An 18,117-nucleotide genomic window follows, 5' to 3' on the forward strand; every position below is an offset into this window, starting at 1 on the left:
CAAATTGTGTGTCATCCGCCAATCCGAGTGACACGTGACGGAAGTGTCCCATGTATGTATATACCCGCATACTAAACCTCGCAGGTGACTACCAGGTGACTAACACCCGCATTTGGGAAACAGACGCGATTCCACCAACACGGTCGATATATCGAATTTAGACAATGCGCTGACGAAAGCACTTTTACATCACTCTCATTTTTTTAGGACGTGCGCGTTGGTTTGGGGCGCTTACATAATTTTACAAGCTACGTCTGTCTGTCAATGTCGCCAACTAAAATCAGTTTTAATCGGCGTCAGTTAATGGTATCCGACTCTCCCCTGACATAAACAATTCTCCGCCGGTGAGACGCCATCTCCATGGGACAGAAGACGAAGCGGTTCACCGGGACTGGCGCCGGACTAATGCGAATCCCGTGTCCTGGTGACTACGAGATCCCATCTGATAGGGCCGTCTACCTATCGAACCATCGACTTGGAACGGACCCGAGAGGATGGAGCAGATAGATCGCGAGGGCATCAGGTACGCTGGGAGGCAGCCGAGCTCAATGGCCAAGGCAACGAAAAGTCGTCCCGTTGTCAGAAGCTCGGAAGAAAGTCGTGGTTAACGATTCGTTCTTGGTGACCACGAACTATGCAAGCCACCATGAGATTTTTATTTCCTGGAAGAAAATTATGTTCCTGATTCATCAAATGACGTTAGGATATTTACTGACTGACTTGAAGCTTTTTTCGTCAACTAGGATCCGTAGGGTTTCGGAAGACAATACAGCTAGGTCCGCAGGCTCATTTACAGGTATATGTAGGTCCGTGTGGTGTCCAGGGCAAGCACCTGTGCCAAGCAGTGTTAATTCCCGATACCAGTTTTCTCTGTTCACCTGGTTCCGTAGCCTTCCTGGAGACCATTCTCCCGGCGGCGTTTCACGGTACTCGTCACTGGCAGCGCGGAGATGGCATCAGGCTCCGGCGAACTGCATAATTTCTCCGACCATCGGGCACAGGAATGCAGTTCTGCGCAGCGCGCCTATCCAGCGGCCTTCATTACGCCGTCTGTCAGTCCGCGAAATAGCCCACTACGCCACGGTGACAGCTGTGAGGTATTCAAATTCCGTTTGCTCATTACGAGAGAAAATGACATCGGGCGTTGTCTCGCCGAATGCGCGGAACCACTGGCGTGTGCGGCCTTGTCGTGAATTGCGATGGACGTGTACCGAGGTCGCCACGCTTCCCTGCATGTGTCTGCCGTCGTCGAAGGCCTGCCACGGACTGCCGGATCGTTGACGCCAACGCGTGTTGACTGCTCAAGGTGGTTTTATAGGAGGTGGAATTACTGGACTTGACAGATGCCTTCTGTTCTCGTAGGCCTTGGAGGATTTAATTGGTGGTGTCCAAGGGCCTAACTTGGCTCCTTGTACAAAGGAAATCCCAGCATGTGGAATAGATCTTACTAGCATACAAAGAACAGACCCGACGGACGAGACCGGCGGACCAGACGTTCCCGGCCGCCTGGACCGGCGGTCGCTCGGGCGAGTGCTGCGAGGTCAGCTCGCCGGCACCGGTCCTGGCTAGCCACGTCTCTGAGGTGTGTGTGAGATGCTATCGAGGCGAGCCACCAGGCCAACTAACTGTTCTTTGACTCCAGACGCCGCCGCCAGTCGGCACCACCGGCGGCCCAACACGCCGGCTTTCTTCGGTCAGCGTGGTACTGGCACAGGTGGAGACGAGGTTTGAATAATGGATCCGACACGAAGAAAACTGCACGCCAGTGTTGTGGCGCTTTCAGGCCGCATGCGTATTTTAAACACGTATGGCAGTAAATCTCCCCGTTACTAGTTGTAGAAAAAGCAGCATATACTTCCCCTGAGCCCCCACAAAGCACGCCTGAGTATCGGAATCGAATCCGTCCCATTAAATTTCGGCCGGTCAGTTTACATGGGGCGCACCTTTTTGCCGCAGGTCGGTGGACCGGTGGTTGCTAATCAGATACGGGTCCGGCGGCCGGCGGCCGTAATTTGGCCCGCTCAGGAGGGGTGCCGGGCCGGCCGGGGGCCAGGTAAGACTGCCCTCCTGCCTCCCCTGGCCCGTCCTCCCCTCCGTCCCCCACTGGGGTAAGGAGCCGGTACCGTCCCCTCCCGCGCCGCCGAGACAAAGAGCGGCGGCGGGCCCGGCGCAAACAGAGGCGCTGCGGGCCCGACTGCGCTGGACGGGGACGTCGGGGGCCCACTCGGACGAAGTGAGCGATGGGGATGTGTGTGTGAGGTGTGTGAGGTGCGTCAGCCCCCGATCACGCACGCTCGTCTGTTCCTCCGCCGAGCGGCGCGGTCGGCCGCCCCGCCGTGCGCCGGAATAATATTGGCGACGTGTTTTGTAGGAGCTGCAGAGTCGGAGAACAACAGATGGGCTTTGCTGCGGAGCTCGTTGGAACCGAAGCGGAATCGGGAGGGAATTTCAATCGTATTGTTGTTTGTTCTCCCCGCTCGCGCACGGAAAGTGATGGAGTAGCTTTGGCCCTCGAGGATCCGCATTCGTCCATCCTGAGCCGTTCTGAGCTGTCCAAACATCCCTGGAATGGAATGCGGAGCGACTCTTCTCTGTGCCTCCGACCCTGACGCCGCCACTCCCGTCCCTTCCTCCAAAAATGCGGACCCAACGGTGGGCGGCTCGGTTTTGTGGAACATGCCTAGAATCCACAAACAACAGTCCACACTCCACGTTGCTGCGCTGCTAAAATTTATGCGGTGCTGAGTAACTGGAGGTGGTTAACTGGAGGTGGTTTGGTTACCTCAGTCATCTTACGAGATAGTTTGGCGGTCATTTAGATCCAGTCTCCCGCTGGTCGCAGGCAGGGGCCTAATATCCTACCCGAGTGTGAAGAGTTTACTATCCGATCGCCGCGGCCTTCATAGCCGCACCATGGGTTCCGCGGCTCAGATCTATCGCCGATATCCGCAATATGAGCTTCATTAACACCAGCAAATTTGTTTACCAATCATTACCACTCGATTAAAAAGTTGTTGATGGAGGAAACAACAGAAAAATAACCTCATCAATCCACATAAATCAAAGTGACCGGCAGCCGGGTAAATTGTTTTGGTTAATTCGTTGAACGTAACCGAGAGCATTACAATTTATACAATAAAAACAAAGCTGCAGGTAAACGTTACTGTTGCGGCCACTTCAACCGTTTGGATTTCTACCATTTTACTCCTTGTGGATGCCTGGATACCTCACTCTGATGTGGTTTTGGGCTAATGGTGACTTCGGCGCCGCACACCAAGGTATCTCTGGCCCGCCGGCGACGCCGGGCGCTCGACGATCAAAGGTACCGCCGAGGACCGAAACCTGTGGGCACGTGCCCACACGTGCATACCCCACGGCACGTGTGCACGGCAGAGCCAGCACTCTACTGATCCACCTCACGTCACCAATGCACCGCTTTTTTGCGCGGTGTGGCGCCAGGGTGTCGTTAACCGAGGCATGAAGTTATGAAACATGATACATGAAATCAAAGACATTAGCAGACTAGTGTTATTATTTATCCCAAATACTTTTGTAATAGAGATAGCGGTTATTCAGTGCTGATGGGCGAGTTAAATGTCTAAAACTATATGCCCTGATGAAAGTCAACTTCTCATTCAACCATAGAGCTAATAATCAACTCTCCAGCTGTCTATTCCCGGCGCCATCCCGGCGCCACAGAACCGACCCAGCCAGAGATTACATGCGAATCGGAGGGCGGACGTGGCTGGCCATCCGTACCAGGGACGGTACCAGGCAGCACCACGCGCTGTCCGACCGTCTCGTCCAAACCGGTCTCAGTGTGAGCCCGCCATGCACAGCGGTAACAGACACGCTCAGCACTACGGACCTCGCGCCCAACGCCGCCAAGAGACGGCCTCAGGGACGCGACAGGTGATAAATAGAAATGTAATGCGAGTCGCGCCGACCCCTGCGGACAGACCACCGTCTCTGACAGCGGGCGCGGCCATCGACTAGACCTCGCCTGCATTCGGAGTGCTGTTCGGCGTATATATTTGGCGATGTTTGTGCGACACAGGCAATCAGGACGCGGCCGCCACAACAGAAAGATGGACGGACGCTGGGAACTAATCGAGCCGGAGGCGGCCGTACAGAGTTCGTTGTACAGACCGAATCGGGGCCGAATCGACAATAACGCATACTTTATCGCGCGCATTATCATTCGGGCCGATCGATCACGTACTCTTGTCGGCCTACCAGTGTCGGGTGCCGTTATGAGGATCTTCATCGGGACGCTGACGTAGCGGCGCAGCTGTCCAAAAGGCTAGAATGAATGACTTCATCGCAGCAGGTAAAACCTCAGAAATAATTGTTCCCTGTATATGTGATATTACCTGCTAAAACTATCGCAGTGTCCACGCATTTCACGCATGTGATTCCTATATAACTTCCACGTGTGTGCCTTTGTGACAAAAAATATTGCGTTGATGAGTTGTCACATAATCTCCCTCTGTGGTCCCCATTCTGACCCCACCCTCTTTCTCTGCGCCGACCCCGTTACTGACCTGTATCTCTCGCGGAAGATGGATCCCTGGATGGCGACCGTGTCCCACTCCTGGATGTTCTTGTGGCTCCAGACGAAGGAGACGTTCTCTCTGCGGGCCAGCGTCGGGTCGAAGCGGCACTGCAGCACCGCGTCCTGGCCGATCATCACGTCCACGTTCCGGTCATCGCCCGGCTGACCCAGCGCCAGCGCTGCCCCTGCCGAACACACACACAGGTCACGTCAGGTCAACTGGGAGTGGCGGTGATAAAGCTGGTCGTGTTTATTATAGTTTTTCTTATTCATGTGGCACCACGGCTCCAATTTCACAGCTCTAAAACGCTGGCGAGACTCCTACAATCCAGCGACCACAAGAATGCTAACGGAACGAGCGTCGGCCTGTCTCTATGTGAGCGCATCGGAAGCCTTCGCCATCCTAACCGACCCTAATCACTTGTAAGCCCAAACACAGACCATAGCCAAACTCCTGGCTCCAGCTCGGAGGCCGCCGTGACGGCTTTGTGACGAATGTGGCGCAGACGTAGCGTCACTTGGCTGCCACCGTGACACGTGGAAAGGTGATTGGGACGGCCCCTTTCCGGCCGGCATCCTCCGCGCGCCGAACTCGGTCACACAGCAGCGCCGCCGCGATGCGGAGAAAGTTCAGGTGCCGGCATTGTATCCGCGCGGGCAGCGCTGGCCGCGTTGGCCGACACCGGCTTACAGAATGACTCACAAATCGCAGCCGTGCGGCCGGCTTATTCACGGCTCATTCAGCTAATTCGCCGCGAATCTAAGTGAGCCCGTGACTGGACCGGGTTCGCCGATTGCCCGACTGCTCGGTTCCGCCGAATCAGAACGAGACGCGTGGCGGACAGAAGGAATCATACGGCCCCGCTACGTCAGCCGAGTGTAACGCCATAACCGGCCGTGACGTCATCACGGCTCAGCGACGTGACGTGGCGCATTAGGTATGCGGCCGCCCGTACTAATCCCAGAAACGCCACTCGCCTGGCCGTAATCTGGCATTAGGCAGATGGCTGCAGATATGCTTTCTCTCCGCTTTTTGCCGTCAAGGCGCTGCTAAAACCCGATATGCCGTAATGGTTGAGGCCGGTAGCGGGGCTTTGATGACGTGGTCGATGGAGATTCAGCCGAGGCACGCCATTTGCGGCCCGCCGGGTCATTTGTGACCCTTGTCTGACCCCTGCCTTGTTTTCCACCCACAGTGTGACCAGGTGTGACCAGCAGAACAGCCCGAACCAATCAAATGTTAATTATGACATAATGACGAATGCCGCTTCTGCCGCCTCGTTCGTCACCTGACCCGGCGGGTCGAGTAGCGTTTCTCAGGACCTCAGGTGACACCGGTGCCGGCCCCGGCGGCGGCAGCGGTGTCTGTGCGGTCACAGAGGTGTCCTGATTGCCGGACACGCTGCGGTGTGTCCGAGGAGTGTGTCCGCCGGCCGCTCCGTCTGTCTGTAGCCGCGGGCGGCGCCGTGGGCCTCCGGGCCGCTGTCCACCATCACTGATTGGAGAATGGAGATTGGTGGGGCCGGGGGCGCCCCGATCGGCCGGACAGAATGGTCGGATCGCGTGACCGCCGCGCTGCGGTCACGTGACAGGTCGGCCGCGGCCGGAGCGTTTCGCCGCGCTCGTGAGAGCCGGAGCGGGCGTGCTATTCACGGCGACTTTCGACTGAGGTTTGATTACCGCCCCGAACGAATTTCTCCGACGAACAATGCAGGGATTACCGGTATCGTCTGTTGACGAGCGGATGTATTTTTGTCTCGGGGGCTCCGTCCCGTCACTTTAGGCTTTGTCTTTTACCGTACCGGTAGTCCTATTCAGCAGATCATATGCCTCATCCAAGCGTAACCGACACAAATGACAGCTTAATGTCCTGGCGGAACAATTAAATTTGCTCTATGTTCAACAGAAAAGACCCAAAAGCGTTGGTTTGTGACGTATGATAGCGCGTCTGGCGTTACAAAACCGCCGGTAGATAGTGCCAACCAAGTGCTTCCACCCTGGGTGACAAAGGCAGGAAGTCGGTGGATGAGACGAAAATGGCGGCGCCGCCGTCTCACGTCCTTGCCACCGTCGCGGGACAGTGCGTCTTGGCGTCAGATGCTGGTGACTCACGACAGACGCCAACGGCCGGTCGACGCCGCGGGGTCACGCCTGGGGTCTGAACAACCCGTGTTCAGCATAGCCGGAGTCTGAACAACCCGTGTTCAGCATAGCACAGGCAACTCGCACACATACATCATCCGTAATTACGGTAACGGTCGCTGAGGCCGGCCGACCTATCGGGTCGAACCGTGCTGACCGGGCGCTCGTTTAACCACAGTTCCTCACCCCACGACGACCACGACCATTGGCACGGGTGGCGCCTGTCACTGGCTTTGTCACTCATCCACCCACGAGAACCGTCAGGGTCATATGACGTCACAAGACCACTCACGATCTGTGCGTGACGTCATCGGCCCGCTCACGACCGGCGCGGCGTGACTAAGTGGTCGTGACGTCACACAGTATCCCTGTGAGGTACGGGAAGTGCCCGCCGGACCCGGTGGTCGGACTTCGGGGAATCGCTGACGGGGAGGAGAAACTCGCAAGGTGAGCGATTCGCGCAAGAGCGGTGCGAGGGCGGCTTGACCTGTGCAGAGGCGGATACCGCTAGGCGTTCTGCAACTGGGGCGGGGATTCTGACGTCCGGCGCTCATCTGTGCAGGAGTGAGAGAGGGGGAGAGAGGTGGGCCCGCCCGGAGAGAGGATAACGGGGAATGAATCAGGGACGGCGCGGGTCGGTAGGTAAAGCTGTGCAATATATGCGGACGCCAAGCTGTGGTTTTTTTCTCGGCGGGGTTCCACTTTCCTCGGTACAAGCAGGAGCTGCAGCACGTGTGATGGTGAGATAAACTACAGGAATGTATGAATTGGATAACTGGATGACCTCAAGTGTCACGCCTTTTTTGTGTTCTAATGAATCACGTCGCAATCATGTGTTTGCAGTTACTGCCTTGCAAGCATGTTATTCAACAGCTGCAATTTGACGTGTGTCTGGTTAGCTGGAAACGAAAAGTTTGTGCATCTCGGACCGTTCCATAGACCACAGATGGCTGTAACAGCCTAACCACCTGGCTTTTCCACCTCATCTGGTTGTAGCTAACGAAACGAAAACCACATAAAACTGCCTACCACGGCCATCAACCCCTTGTCTTCCAAGTTCAGCGTCTCCATAATCTCCCGTATTGGTCTCAGTCTCCCCCATGTAGCCCGAGTGAGTCGTGTCCTCTCTCCTTTACCGGTCTCAGTCTCCCCCATATCCCGGCAGTTGCTGGGGTATTTCGCCACCCACCGTTTGCTGGGGGGGGGGCGTTAAACGCCCCCAGCCGATAACTCGAGAACCAATAGGCGCAGCGAAACGCACGAGGCGGCAAACGAAAGAACGCGACGAGACGCTTCAGATGAGTGCTTTAAAGTTGAATTTTGAGGTCACAGGTCGGGTCAAGGTCAGGTCAAAGACCTGAAATCGTGCTTTCAGTAGCATGGACTTCAGGACTTCGCAATGGGCGCCTCTCGTCATAAACTCTGTCAAAACGGTGCACAATCCATCATATAAGGCCTACAAGAGTGTCAGCTCCATGTAGGGGTCAGTCAAGCATAGGTCAGGGTCAAGGTCAGGTCAACCGGGTAGGCACATATCCCCGAAAATCAAAACTGATATTCGCAGCCTGTGACACATGTTTTATGGGTAATTTGGGGCGTAGAACACGATGGTGACATTCATTTCATCATATGTGTACGTGTTTGGCTCAAAAAGTTCAATTTAAGAAATGCATGTTTCATGGTCGTAAAGTAGTCACGAGAAATTGCCAAGATTCAGTTCAAGATTTTGGAAAATGCGGAACGATAATCGATAATCGAAGATAGCCATTTGATTGTTCATGGTATTAGCAGTCTAATGGCGTTTACGGCATGTCTGTATGTCTATTCTGTGATTTTATATGATTTTTTGAACATATGCCGTTTTTGGTCGAAAACTCAGAAATCATGACGTCACTCAAACCTCGATATCTCAAAAAATTTTCCGACCGATTTTTTTTGAAATTTTGTCACAATACACTTCAATCAATTCCCTACAGGTACCCAAAATTTGGCGCGCCTGCGGCGCGCCGTTTTTATGCTATGGCCCCGCGAAAAAAGTGGGGGCGTTTAACGCCCCCCCCCCCCAGCAACTCGCGGGATATAGCCCGAGTGAGCCACCCGCCGCCAGGGACGGTCGTCTGGCGCTGCGTCACAGCTCATCGCGACACTCCCCTGGTGGTGACCGGGCTGACCTTTAAACCGGTCCCGCCGGTCCCGGTCGGCGCCCGGTGCCGGCCGCCGCGCGGCTCGCTCCAGCCCGTATATGTGGCGGCCAGCGAGTGGGCAGGCCTTGGAAAACCTGTTGTTCTAATCGGCGCCGGCTGCAGCGGCGAGCTGAGCCCGCCTGGCCGGCCCTGGTGGCGGCGGACGGCCGCCGCGCGGCTGCGGTCTGTCGAGCGGGTGGTAACCGCGGCTCGGCCAAAAGTGCAATGCAGCATCTGAAGTCACGAGGATTAAAGAAAAGGTTGAAAGACTAATAGAGAGGTATCCATGACTGGGATGACTGTCGATTTTTCGAGGTGAGAAACAACATCTCGATAGGTGTTCATCATTAAAACAAACGCCAATTTGGCTTCGAGTTGGTATTCTTTGTCCGAAGATCAAACTAAGGCACGGTCGTTGCCCGGGTGTCGGTTATTGTGTGTCCAACGACCGACGCTGCCGCTCTCCGCGGAAACCGTCAGCGTCCCTGATTGGTGGAGAGCTGGCGACGTCATCCGTCAGTCCGGCGACTGCGGTTGGCCTTGGAGCGGAGTCGCCCGGCGGAGCGGACCGGCGACCCCCTGCCGGCGCTCGTAAACCAGCGTCGTCCGACGCCGTCCGCCGGCGCGACAGACGACGCGGCCCGACAGCCGGGAGTAGCCGGGAAACATTCATAAGATACCGGCCGGCGACGCCCCGAAACATGGCAGACCGCCGCGACTCGGTCGACAGACGTGACAAAAAGTCAGAATGTGTAATGTAGCCGGATGTTCGGCTCCGCTCGCCGCGCACACAGAGCATTCCTGGACGGACGGCGCTGAGCTGCTGTGCGCCAAGTCGCTGTGCCGCGCCGCTGAAAGCCTCTTTTCCGCGGGATCCACGCCCGCAAAACCCACAGTTCGCTCGGTGAGTCCCTGCTGGCTGAGATGAGAGAGCGGAGCGGACCGCAGTGCCGGAGCCTCCTCGCCAAATTGGCCTCCATTGGCGCCCGCTGGAGGGTGAGCATCCCGTGCCGCCTCCTGCAGGGCACTTCACAAAGACTCGCGTCCGGAGGTGCGCGGGTGCGCGGAGACGGCGAGAAAGCGCGCGAGATGGGTCCGATTACGAGTGCGCGCGCTCTCTCGCGCCAGAAGCGCGCGCACTGTTTGCCGCATCTCGTAGTGAATCGGCGCGCGAGATAAGATGCGCTCTGGTCTCCGGTATCAAAGGCCGTCGTTTGTCGGCGGCTTATCGTCCGCCGTTTGGCGCGCGAGGCGCGGCTCCCCTTTCACGGAGTGCGCTCGCCACCCGCAGGCGTCGTGCCGGTATTTAGCCGCTCGGCGGGGGGCGTCCCCGACATTCTTCAGGGTTGTCAGCCGACTCGGCCCCCATACATTATTGTTTGCCGGGTATTTTTCATGAATATATCATGGGACCAGCACGACTCCGAGAAACAGCCACCCGCCGACCGACGAAGGACAACGCACGGTCTGTGGTCGGCGGCGACTCCTACGATCGCTATCCAGGGTATGTTAGCGACGCCGTTGGCAGTATATAAAGATGGCTGAAGGACTCGATGTTACGGTAGATGGAATGGTGGACTAGGGCTACTTTTTGAACGTGGAATAGCTTGCTATCGGCAACGTCATCGGATTGAGTACCATTCGCCGGACGGACGAAAACAGGCGATGATAAAAAGCAGCCGATCATAGCCGGCCCGAAAAAGCCGCCTTAGCTTCCTCGGTCACGTATCACGTTGTTTTTCGCTCCGGAGCTTGACTCCGAACAAACGCAGGCCGCCAGACAAACAATCAAAAACATTGCACGTGCCGAGGCATACGACAACCGCCTGACAGCCACGTGACAGCTGCGCGGCAGTGTGACAGCATCTGACAGGCACGTGACAGTTCATCGTCGGGCGCTCCCGCGGAGCGGGGTGCTAGTTTCTCTCAACAATTTAACCCTCGTCTGCCAAGCACCGTTGTTCGCCACTTGAGATGCACACGATATTGTTTCGCGGCCGTATCAGGCGTCGTTCGCTTGGAACGCTCGCCGACCAGCGGGCAGCATTCCAGCTCTGAAATGAGGCTCCAACTGGCACTGGACACGGCATCGGGTACCATAGGCCGGCGCTGCAGCGCGCCAGGTTGGTCTAAGTGGCGCGGCGGAATCCGCCGGCGGCACATCTCTGGTCTCTAGTGGGCCGACGGGCCAGCGGAATGCTGCAGCTCGCTGCCGCCGTCCGCCGTCCGCCGTCGGTCCGCGGCGGCCCGACCCGCTCGGTCGGTCGGAGGGCCGCCGCCGCTGCTGCTGCACGGCCAGCCAGGTCAGTGACCGGCCGGCCGGCCAGCGCGAGCCTCCACGTGCGGTGGCGTGGGGAGGGGTGCGGAGACGCAGGGCGGGTCGGCAGTGAACGGTGCCGTCTGCTGCCACCGCCGGCACTGCCGACGGGCGCGCCCGCCTGACGGATCGACGGCCAGAGACGCCGTGCGATGATCGATCGAAACAAGATGGCCAGACCCGAGTTTGGCAACGGCTGTCGCGGAGACACGCAAACAGTGATTGTGGATTTTTGCATATGAGAGATGGCCGTTATTTTCAAACTTATTCAAAATCTATTGTTAGCTTTTCTCTGCGCTGCATCTTGCGCTGTGGCTGAGCGTGCGAGGAAGCGTGTACTTAGGATTCAATAACAGTGCATAGCCCAATGAAACTGAGTTTAAATACGTTAGGTACAGATTCCTAAGAACTCTGCGCTTCTTTCAGTTAATGCCAGAGACCTCTTCACGCTGAATCGTCCACCGTGACGGTATGCGGTTCTCTGCGATCGATTCCGTCTCAATGGTTCGGCGAAACGCCGCAACTGGCGGCACTCGATGCTCATTAGCCGAGAAAGCGCATGCAATCGCGCGCGATGACACACGCGTCGGTCCGTGTCGGCGGCGCCGTTTCACAGCGCGGTAATGGGTCACGCGCGGCAGGCCGCCGCGGACGTGTCCCGTGTTAGTGGCCGGTGCCGCTCTGCAGTCTCCGCCGGGCCGGTGATAGCGGCCAACTGCGCGATGCAGTCTCCAACGCTGCGCGGGGCAGCCGCGGCACGTGGCCCAGGCGCTGGTTCTCTTGTGGGTCAGCCGAGTCGAGCCGAGCACACACACGCTGGAGGCCCATCATAGATGCCCATAAAATAGCCGGGTTTAATAGCGTAACGGACCGAGAGTCTGATGGCACACATGTAGACACTCGTAGGCAAACGAACTGTCAGGGCTGCCGAGAACCGATAGCACTTATGGAAATGAGGCTACGTAGCTACGACATTCGGAAACAGAACAAGGAACCTTGCCTGGCTGTAAACATTTACTACACTCGATTTACGACAGGGTACTCATCCTTCAGCTGGGCGTGTCTTTCTTGGTGACCCGAATCTCCCCCGAGTCCACATACCTGCAATAGAAAGCGGGCGTCAGTTTGTTTACGATATTAAACCTGAATGAGACTGCATCAAGGCACACTCGATACGGAACCAAATCGAGACACAGGCAAGGCTAGTAAGAAAGAAGTACAGGATCCGTGGGCTGGCCGCTCGGCGAGCCTCCGTCGGATTCCCGTGTATCTGGGCCACCTCAGAGAGTCCGGCTTCCGTGTCCCGCCCGCCTACGGAGAGTGTTGTTATTTTTAATTAACCACACAATAGCTCCGGTCCATATATCGGTGTTTGTGGGCGGCAGAGGAACACGGAGAGACCGGGACGGGTCCCCACTGACCGCCATTTGGGTCCCTCGGACGGCCAGCCCTTCCGGCAGCGAAACGTGATACGATGGACACCCGGCGGACAGCGAGCGGACTCCCGGCGGACATGTGGACTCTACGCCAGCGGATGTCCGCACGAGCGACAACAGAACCTCACGTCACCGCTGCAGAAGTTTGATACCGCGGCCAGGTGTGGGGAACGGGTGAACTTCCGCCCTCCCCTCCCTCCCCCGCCTCCGTCGTCCAACGGTGGGACGGTGCCGGGGTCACGTATCAGCCAACGGACGTGTCATTTCCGCCAACCGCCAGATGGTGGCGTCGGCGGTCAGAGGGTCGCCGCAGGGTCAGAGGTCACTCCGTCCGGGTCAGGGGTCACTCCGTCCGGTTCAGCGCGGTGGCGGCGGCTGGAGGCGGCTGCCAAACGGGCCGAGCGAGGAGAATCGACCGGTCTGTTCGTTAGCGAACCGGTCGCCGCTCCGCCGGTGTCAATGAACTGACCGCGTCTAGCCATTAGCGTGCGTTAAATAGCATCGATGGTTTGACTAGAATGAGCTCAACGGCTGGCTTTGGGGACAGATGGGCAAATCATGAGCCACGGTGAGTCGTGAGCTACTATGAGCTAATGTGAGTCGCCGCCGTGAGCCGCCGGAAGGGGCGGACAGCACAGTGTTATCACACCTCTGGTGAGATGAGAGGGGAGGAGACTAACCGACGCCCATACCAATCCTGGAGTGAAAGTTGCGTTCGCGCACGCAAGCGTCTAAGTGAGTTGGCCTGAAATGCTGCTCTTTCTACCTCCCTCTTTGATGCTCCGGTGTGTATTTTCACTGGTGAGAACACCACACATGAGAACATAACATGGTCTAGAGTCTCACCCGAACCCTCCATTACCGCTCCATCCAATAAGGACGGCGGGAGGGGAGAAGACGAAACGACAGGTGAGCTCCGTCACTGTGAGACGCTCGGGTGTCGCTGGAGGAACCTTTGCGCCGCGCGCCCCGCCGACCGGCTGTCGAGGGTGCCTGATTGGCACCGCTTTGGACGCAAACATCCTCCGACCCGACCGGCCGGGCGGCGCCGATTGTTTGCTCTCTGGTCCCCACGTCCGCCGCACCCGCCCGGTTCCTATTCCGTCGTTTCTGTACCTAAACCATTGCTGCTACGTCTCCAGTCGAGCTTTCAGGACGGGCCACCATTCGCCGCCCGGGCAGTGATCGAAATCACCGCTAATCCAAGCCCAGTTCGGCTTATACGATTCAAGCACGACTGCCAGTGCGCCGGGAACGCCTTCACACCTCCGAAAACGTCCCGCCGCGCCGGCATCGTGGTCACAGAGCAGCTTTCCCGCGCCGGTCGCGTCCGCCGTGCTAATTGCCGAGCGGGCAGAGTGCAAGTCACCTGACCTCATTGGGAGTGACGCGGCGGCGTGGCTGCCGTGCCGACGCCTGCCGTGTAACGATGGGAGACTAGCGGATCGCCACAAAGGGTGCCCAGAGACACAAAGCGTCGCCGACGCCGGCGGTCGCCCTCCACAGAGATTGACTTCCATGACGCGTCGATGGCATGGTGCGATCGGGATGACGTCCGGGCGACACTCGATGACGCCGGGTGAGACGAGTGGCGCGGGTAACGGGTCGGCTCGAGCAGCGCTCGGTCGAGGAAGTGGCGACCCGGCAGATCTCTCCTTCCGACCGGCCGGAGCGGTTGGTGGCGGTCTCGAATGTCGGTCACACCACCGCCCGTGTGGCTGGTTTGGCGGGGCAGCTCTCCGGCGACCGACTCACGAGCCGGGTCGGCTACTCGTTGGACGGCACGCCGACACCGCGCGACGAGCCCGTCCAGCCACGACGAGCCGAGGAAAGCGTGCCAGGAAAACTGGATGTGGTCCGAATTACGGCATTCTCGCCCGGCTTTTCCGGCTTTCAGGGAAAAAGTGTGGGTTTGCAAGCGGTCGGTACAGCGGCGACGCGCGGCATCCGTGATGGCTTTGCGGCTGAAGGGACAGCACGAGCGGCAACAGGGATCGGTCCGGTGCTCATGGCACATCGTGACGACGCTCCTTGTTTTGGCGGATTATAGCAGAGGCGGAGAGGCTTTAGAAAACGCCGACCGATCGCACCACATCATCGTGTAGCTGATTCGTGCACATAATAGCTTGATCGTCCTCCCTAATCCAGCGCCTTCTAATTGCAACTTTTTGTGATGCTGCTCATGCAATCATAAAAACATCTGCTCACCAATTACGTTGAATCTGTTGGATAAAAATCAACATACCGCGGTCTTGAGCACCCGTCATTCTGTCGTTTGCAGCAATGACATTGTTCCGAACACGACTAGAAAAGTGTGCTGCATGCCTCTGATCAAAAAGTCATAGGAGTCGCTGCTCCTTCAGGCATGCCACGTGGGACATCCCTACAACTGGTTCCTACTGCGTGTATCCTGGGCCTGATCACCAAACCCGCTCCGCCGCTGCCGAGAGTCGTCCGAGTGCCTTGACCTCGCGCATGCGCGCTTCAGGTCTCGGCGGCGACGTGACCCGCTTTGGCCGGGCGGCGGCTGAGGCGGCGCTGGAGGCGGCGGCGAAGGCGGATTCCGCCGCACTTCCGACCTGTTTGCAGAACGGGCGCGGAGGGCCGCGCAGCCAAGATGGCCGCCAGATCGGTGGGTTGTAAACAGCCGCCTGCTCACTGCCGTCAAGGTAACGGCGTCGGTGGCGGGAGCGGATTCAATCCGGCTGGCCCTGAAGGCCTGAAGTGACGGGCGGGTCGGGAAACACACCGCTATCCCGCTCGCTGTCCAAAGTCTGCTCGATGAGTCTGTCGACAGCTGTGGGTAAGAGACTCGCCCCAGTCGTCGCCACCCGGCCTCGGCCAGGATGAAGAGGGAGAGTCCGAAGAGGGAGAGGGAGAGAGAGCAGCCGGGCGGCGGCTGAGGCTCGCACAGCACCGTTACGGGGCTGTGGCCGGTGCTGGGTGTTGTTGAGCCGCTGAATTTACGACCACCGCGCCGGTCGGTGGGCCGAGCAGACAGACACAAAAACACACGGCTGGCCTTCTGTGTGGGATGGCGCGGAGCCTGCGCCGCCCGCGCGCCCGCCGTCACGGGCTGGTCGATGCCATCGGACGCGCCGAATTTGGCGCTGGGAGGCAAACACAGCGCAGCTGTCACACTGAACAGTGTCGGCCCGTCACACGGGACAACGCCAGCCCGTCACACTGGACAACGCCAGCGCATCAAACTGGACAAAGTCAGCCTGCCGTGCAAGCCAAAGCCATCAGGGACGTCCCACCTACCGCGGTGTCCTCTCGAATAGCGTTCCTTTCTTCTCCGTCCAGAGATAAGTACCGATCCCAACACCGGCATCCCACTCTCTTTTCCGCTCTTTTGTATTCTCCGTCTCCGCTTGGCCCGCAGCTTTCTGCGGCTTCCGACCATCAGTGCATACATCAGCCGTTTTCTCTGCCGCTTAGCTAAACAACCTCGCTCGCTAATGACACGCGCCGTTCAGAATTCCAAACTGTCTGCTCCAGTTTCTGACAGTGTGCTCGCCTTTCAGCCACCGTTCCAGCTACGCTGAACGCCTCGAGCTCGTCTCGGACCGGCCGCTGGCGTCTGATCGTCTCGTCGAGCTCAGAGAGCGGGTCCATCAGCTAATGACGGGATAATGAAGCCTATCGGTGCTCCGAATCTACTTGGAAGCGGATGAGTCGCCGGCTTCTAGCGATCCAAGTGCAGATGCGACCTCATTCTGACGGACAAAAACGTCGTACGACGATGACGATCGGCTCGGTGGAGGAGGCGATAGGGTGGTCCGCTCGTGTGCCATGTGAGACTTTGATATATTTATGGAGCTTCTTTGTGTTGGTAGGAAGGCAAGGACTTGGCAGCACTCACTCAGACTATGTAGCTGTTCGTGCTTAAGCAAAAAGGCAGCAAATTGCAACGGAATTTGTTTTCTTTGGTGGATGGTTTATTTATCCTTTGTTTGCCCTCGCGAAACACTATTTTACCTAAGATCTGTGTTTCCAGTTCTGCAAATTGCCCGAACAGTCAGAATAAACGTTAGCAATGTTATCTCTTATATACTCACCTCAGCAGCACCGTTACGTATTTTCTTAGCTGTTTTGATATCGGTGATAGTGAATAAGCTGAAAGATACAAGCTGGAAAAATAACTGTATACAATGTGAGAGACACGGCATTAACAGTTTCTGAGATCCGATTTACAGCTAACTCCTGTTCGACAACAATCGAAAAGACCCTAATCGGACTATCTCATTGAGAGCGAACGGTCGTGCATTCTCACCACGTCTACAGTCGCGCCGGCGGCTGACACAATACCGGCACAATAAACCGGTGGGAGCGCACCGTCCGCTCTCATTTACTGCAGTCGGCTGATTCGGCTGAAATGGAGCCGGCAATGGCATTACGGTGCGTGAGAGCGCGCCGCTGGCACGGATTGAGAGGACCGACGGCCCCGCTAATCCCGATACACCGTTCCCGGACCCGGCCGATCGGCGCCGAGCGACTTCCGGCGACGACAGATGCGCGGCTTCAAAGGACCGCGGCGCGGCCGCCGACCGCCGACCGTCGGCCGGCAGGCCCGCTGAGGTCGAAGTCCAGGCTCCGGTCGGCCAGGTGGGCACCGACCGAGCGCGGCTTCTTAGACGCCGGATTAGCCGCCGGGATTGCCTTGTTTTCCACCCAATCGTAATGCTGAAAAATCGAAGGGAGATAGAAAAACGTTCGGGGAAAGGCGATGGTTTCTTGTTGTCCACCGAGGTCAGCCGTCAGTGATTATCCGGCTCTATCGTCTACCCGGCAAGATTGGCGGCAAATGGGTGGAAGAAATTAATCCTAATGCGGCAACTGGCCAAACAATCACAGCTCAAAAATCAAATACAACCTCTTAGCTTTGCTAGTAGTGAAGCTTGATCATCTTGCAGGCCTTGTACTCCCGTATAAGGCTCTCGGCTTGAATCGATTACAGGCGGTCCGTGCCCTCTCGTCGTGCCGCTCATCAGCCTGTTGCTCCCAAGGCCGGAGGGGCCAGCGAGCGTGACCGTTCAATCACAGACGGAGGTCAGTCATCTCGTATACAGCCGATCGCTGGAGCCGGGCTCGAACTCGATGCCGTCTAGCTGTGGCGGTTTATTCCCGCTTTCTGACCATAACAACAGCTCAGATGACCTGGTGTAGGTGCCCATAACCAGCTGAAATGTCTAAACTTGATGACCTCTTTGCAATCTCTTACAGAGGCCGTGACCACGTGTAGGCGTGGACGCTCAGATAACACGGGCCTAACACGAATAACGCTGGACGCCAACTCAACCTGGGCAATGGAACAAAGCTAAGAATATCTGCGCCTCTGAATGTCTTACGCCAGAGTCTTTCCCAGAGCGCCGTCGTTTCTCGACCCTTCTGTCGTTTTCACCGGACTGGGCACCTTCTGTCCACCGCTGCAGCGGGTAATGAGCCACCTCACCCCCGGGCTCCCCGCGGTCCACAGACGTG

The 18,117-nt window shown here is 57.5% G+C and overlaps 1 protein-coding gene across 1 annotated transcript in view; it reads right to left on the minus strand.

Annotated features, from left to right (window-relative positions):
* LOC122375395 (hemicentin-2-like) overlaps positions 1 to 18,117 on the minus strand; it is a 36,212-nt gene that overhangs the window by 8,937 nt on the left and 9,158 nt on the right. Inside the window, exon 2 of the mRNA XM_043354752.1 lies at positions 4,545 to 4,740. Coding sequence (XP_043210687.1) covers positions 4,545 to 4,740 — 196 coding nt within the window. The remainder of the gene's footprint in view (positions 1 to 4,544; positions 4,741 to 18,117) is intronic.

Source organism: Amphibalanus amphitrite, unplaced genomic scaffold (genome assembly GCF_019059575.1).
Source record: "Amphibalanus amphitrite isolate SeventyFive unplaced genomic scaffold, NRLGWU_Aamphi_draft 001831F_arrow, whole genome shotgun sequence".
Taxonomy (NCBI): domain Eukaryota; kingdom Metazoa; phylum Arthropoda; class Thecostraca; order Balanomorpha; family Balanidae; genus Amphibalanus; species Amphibalanus amphitrite.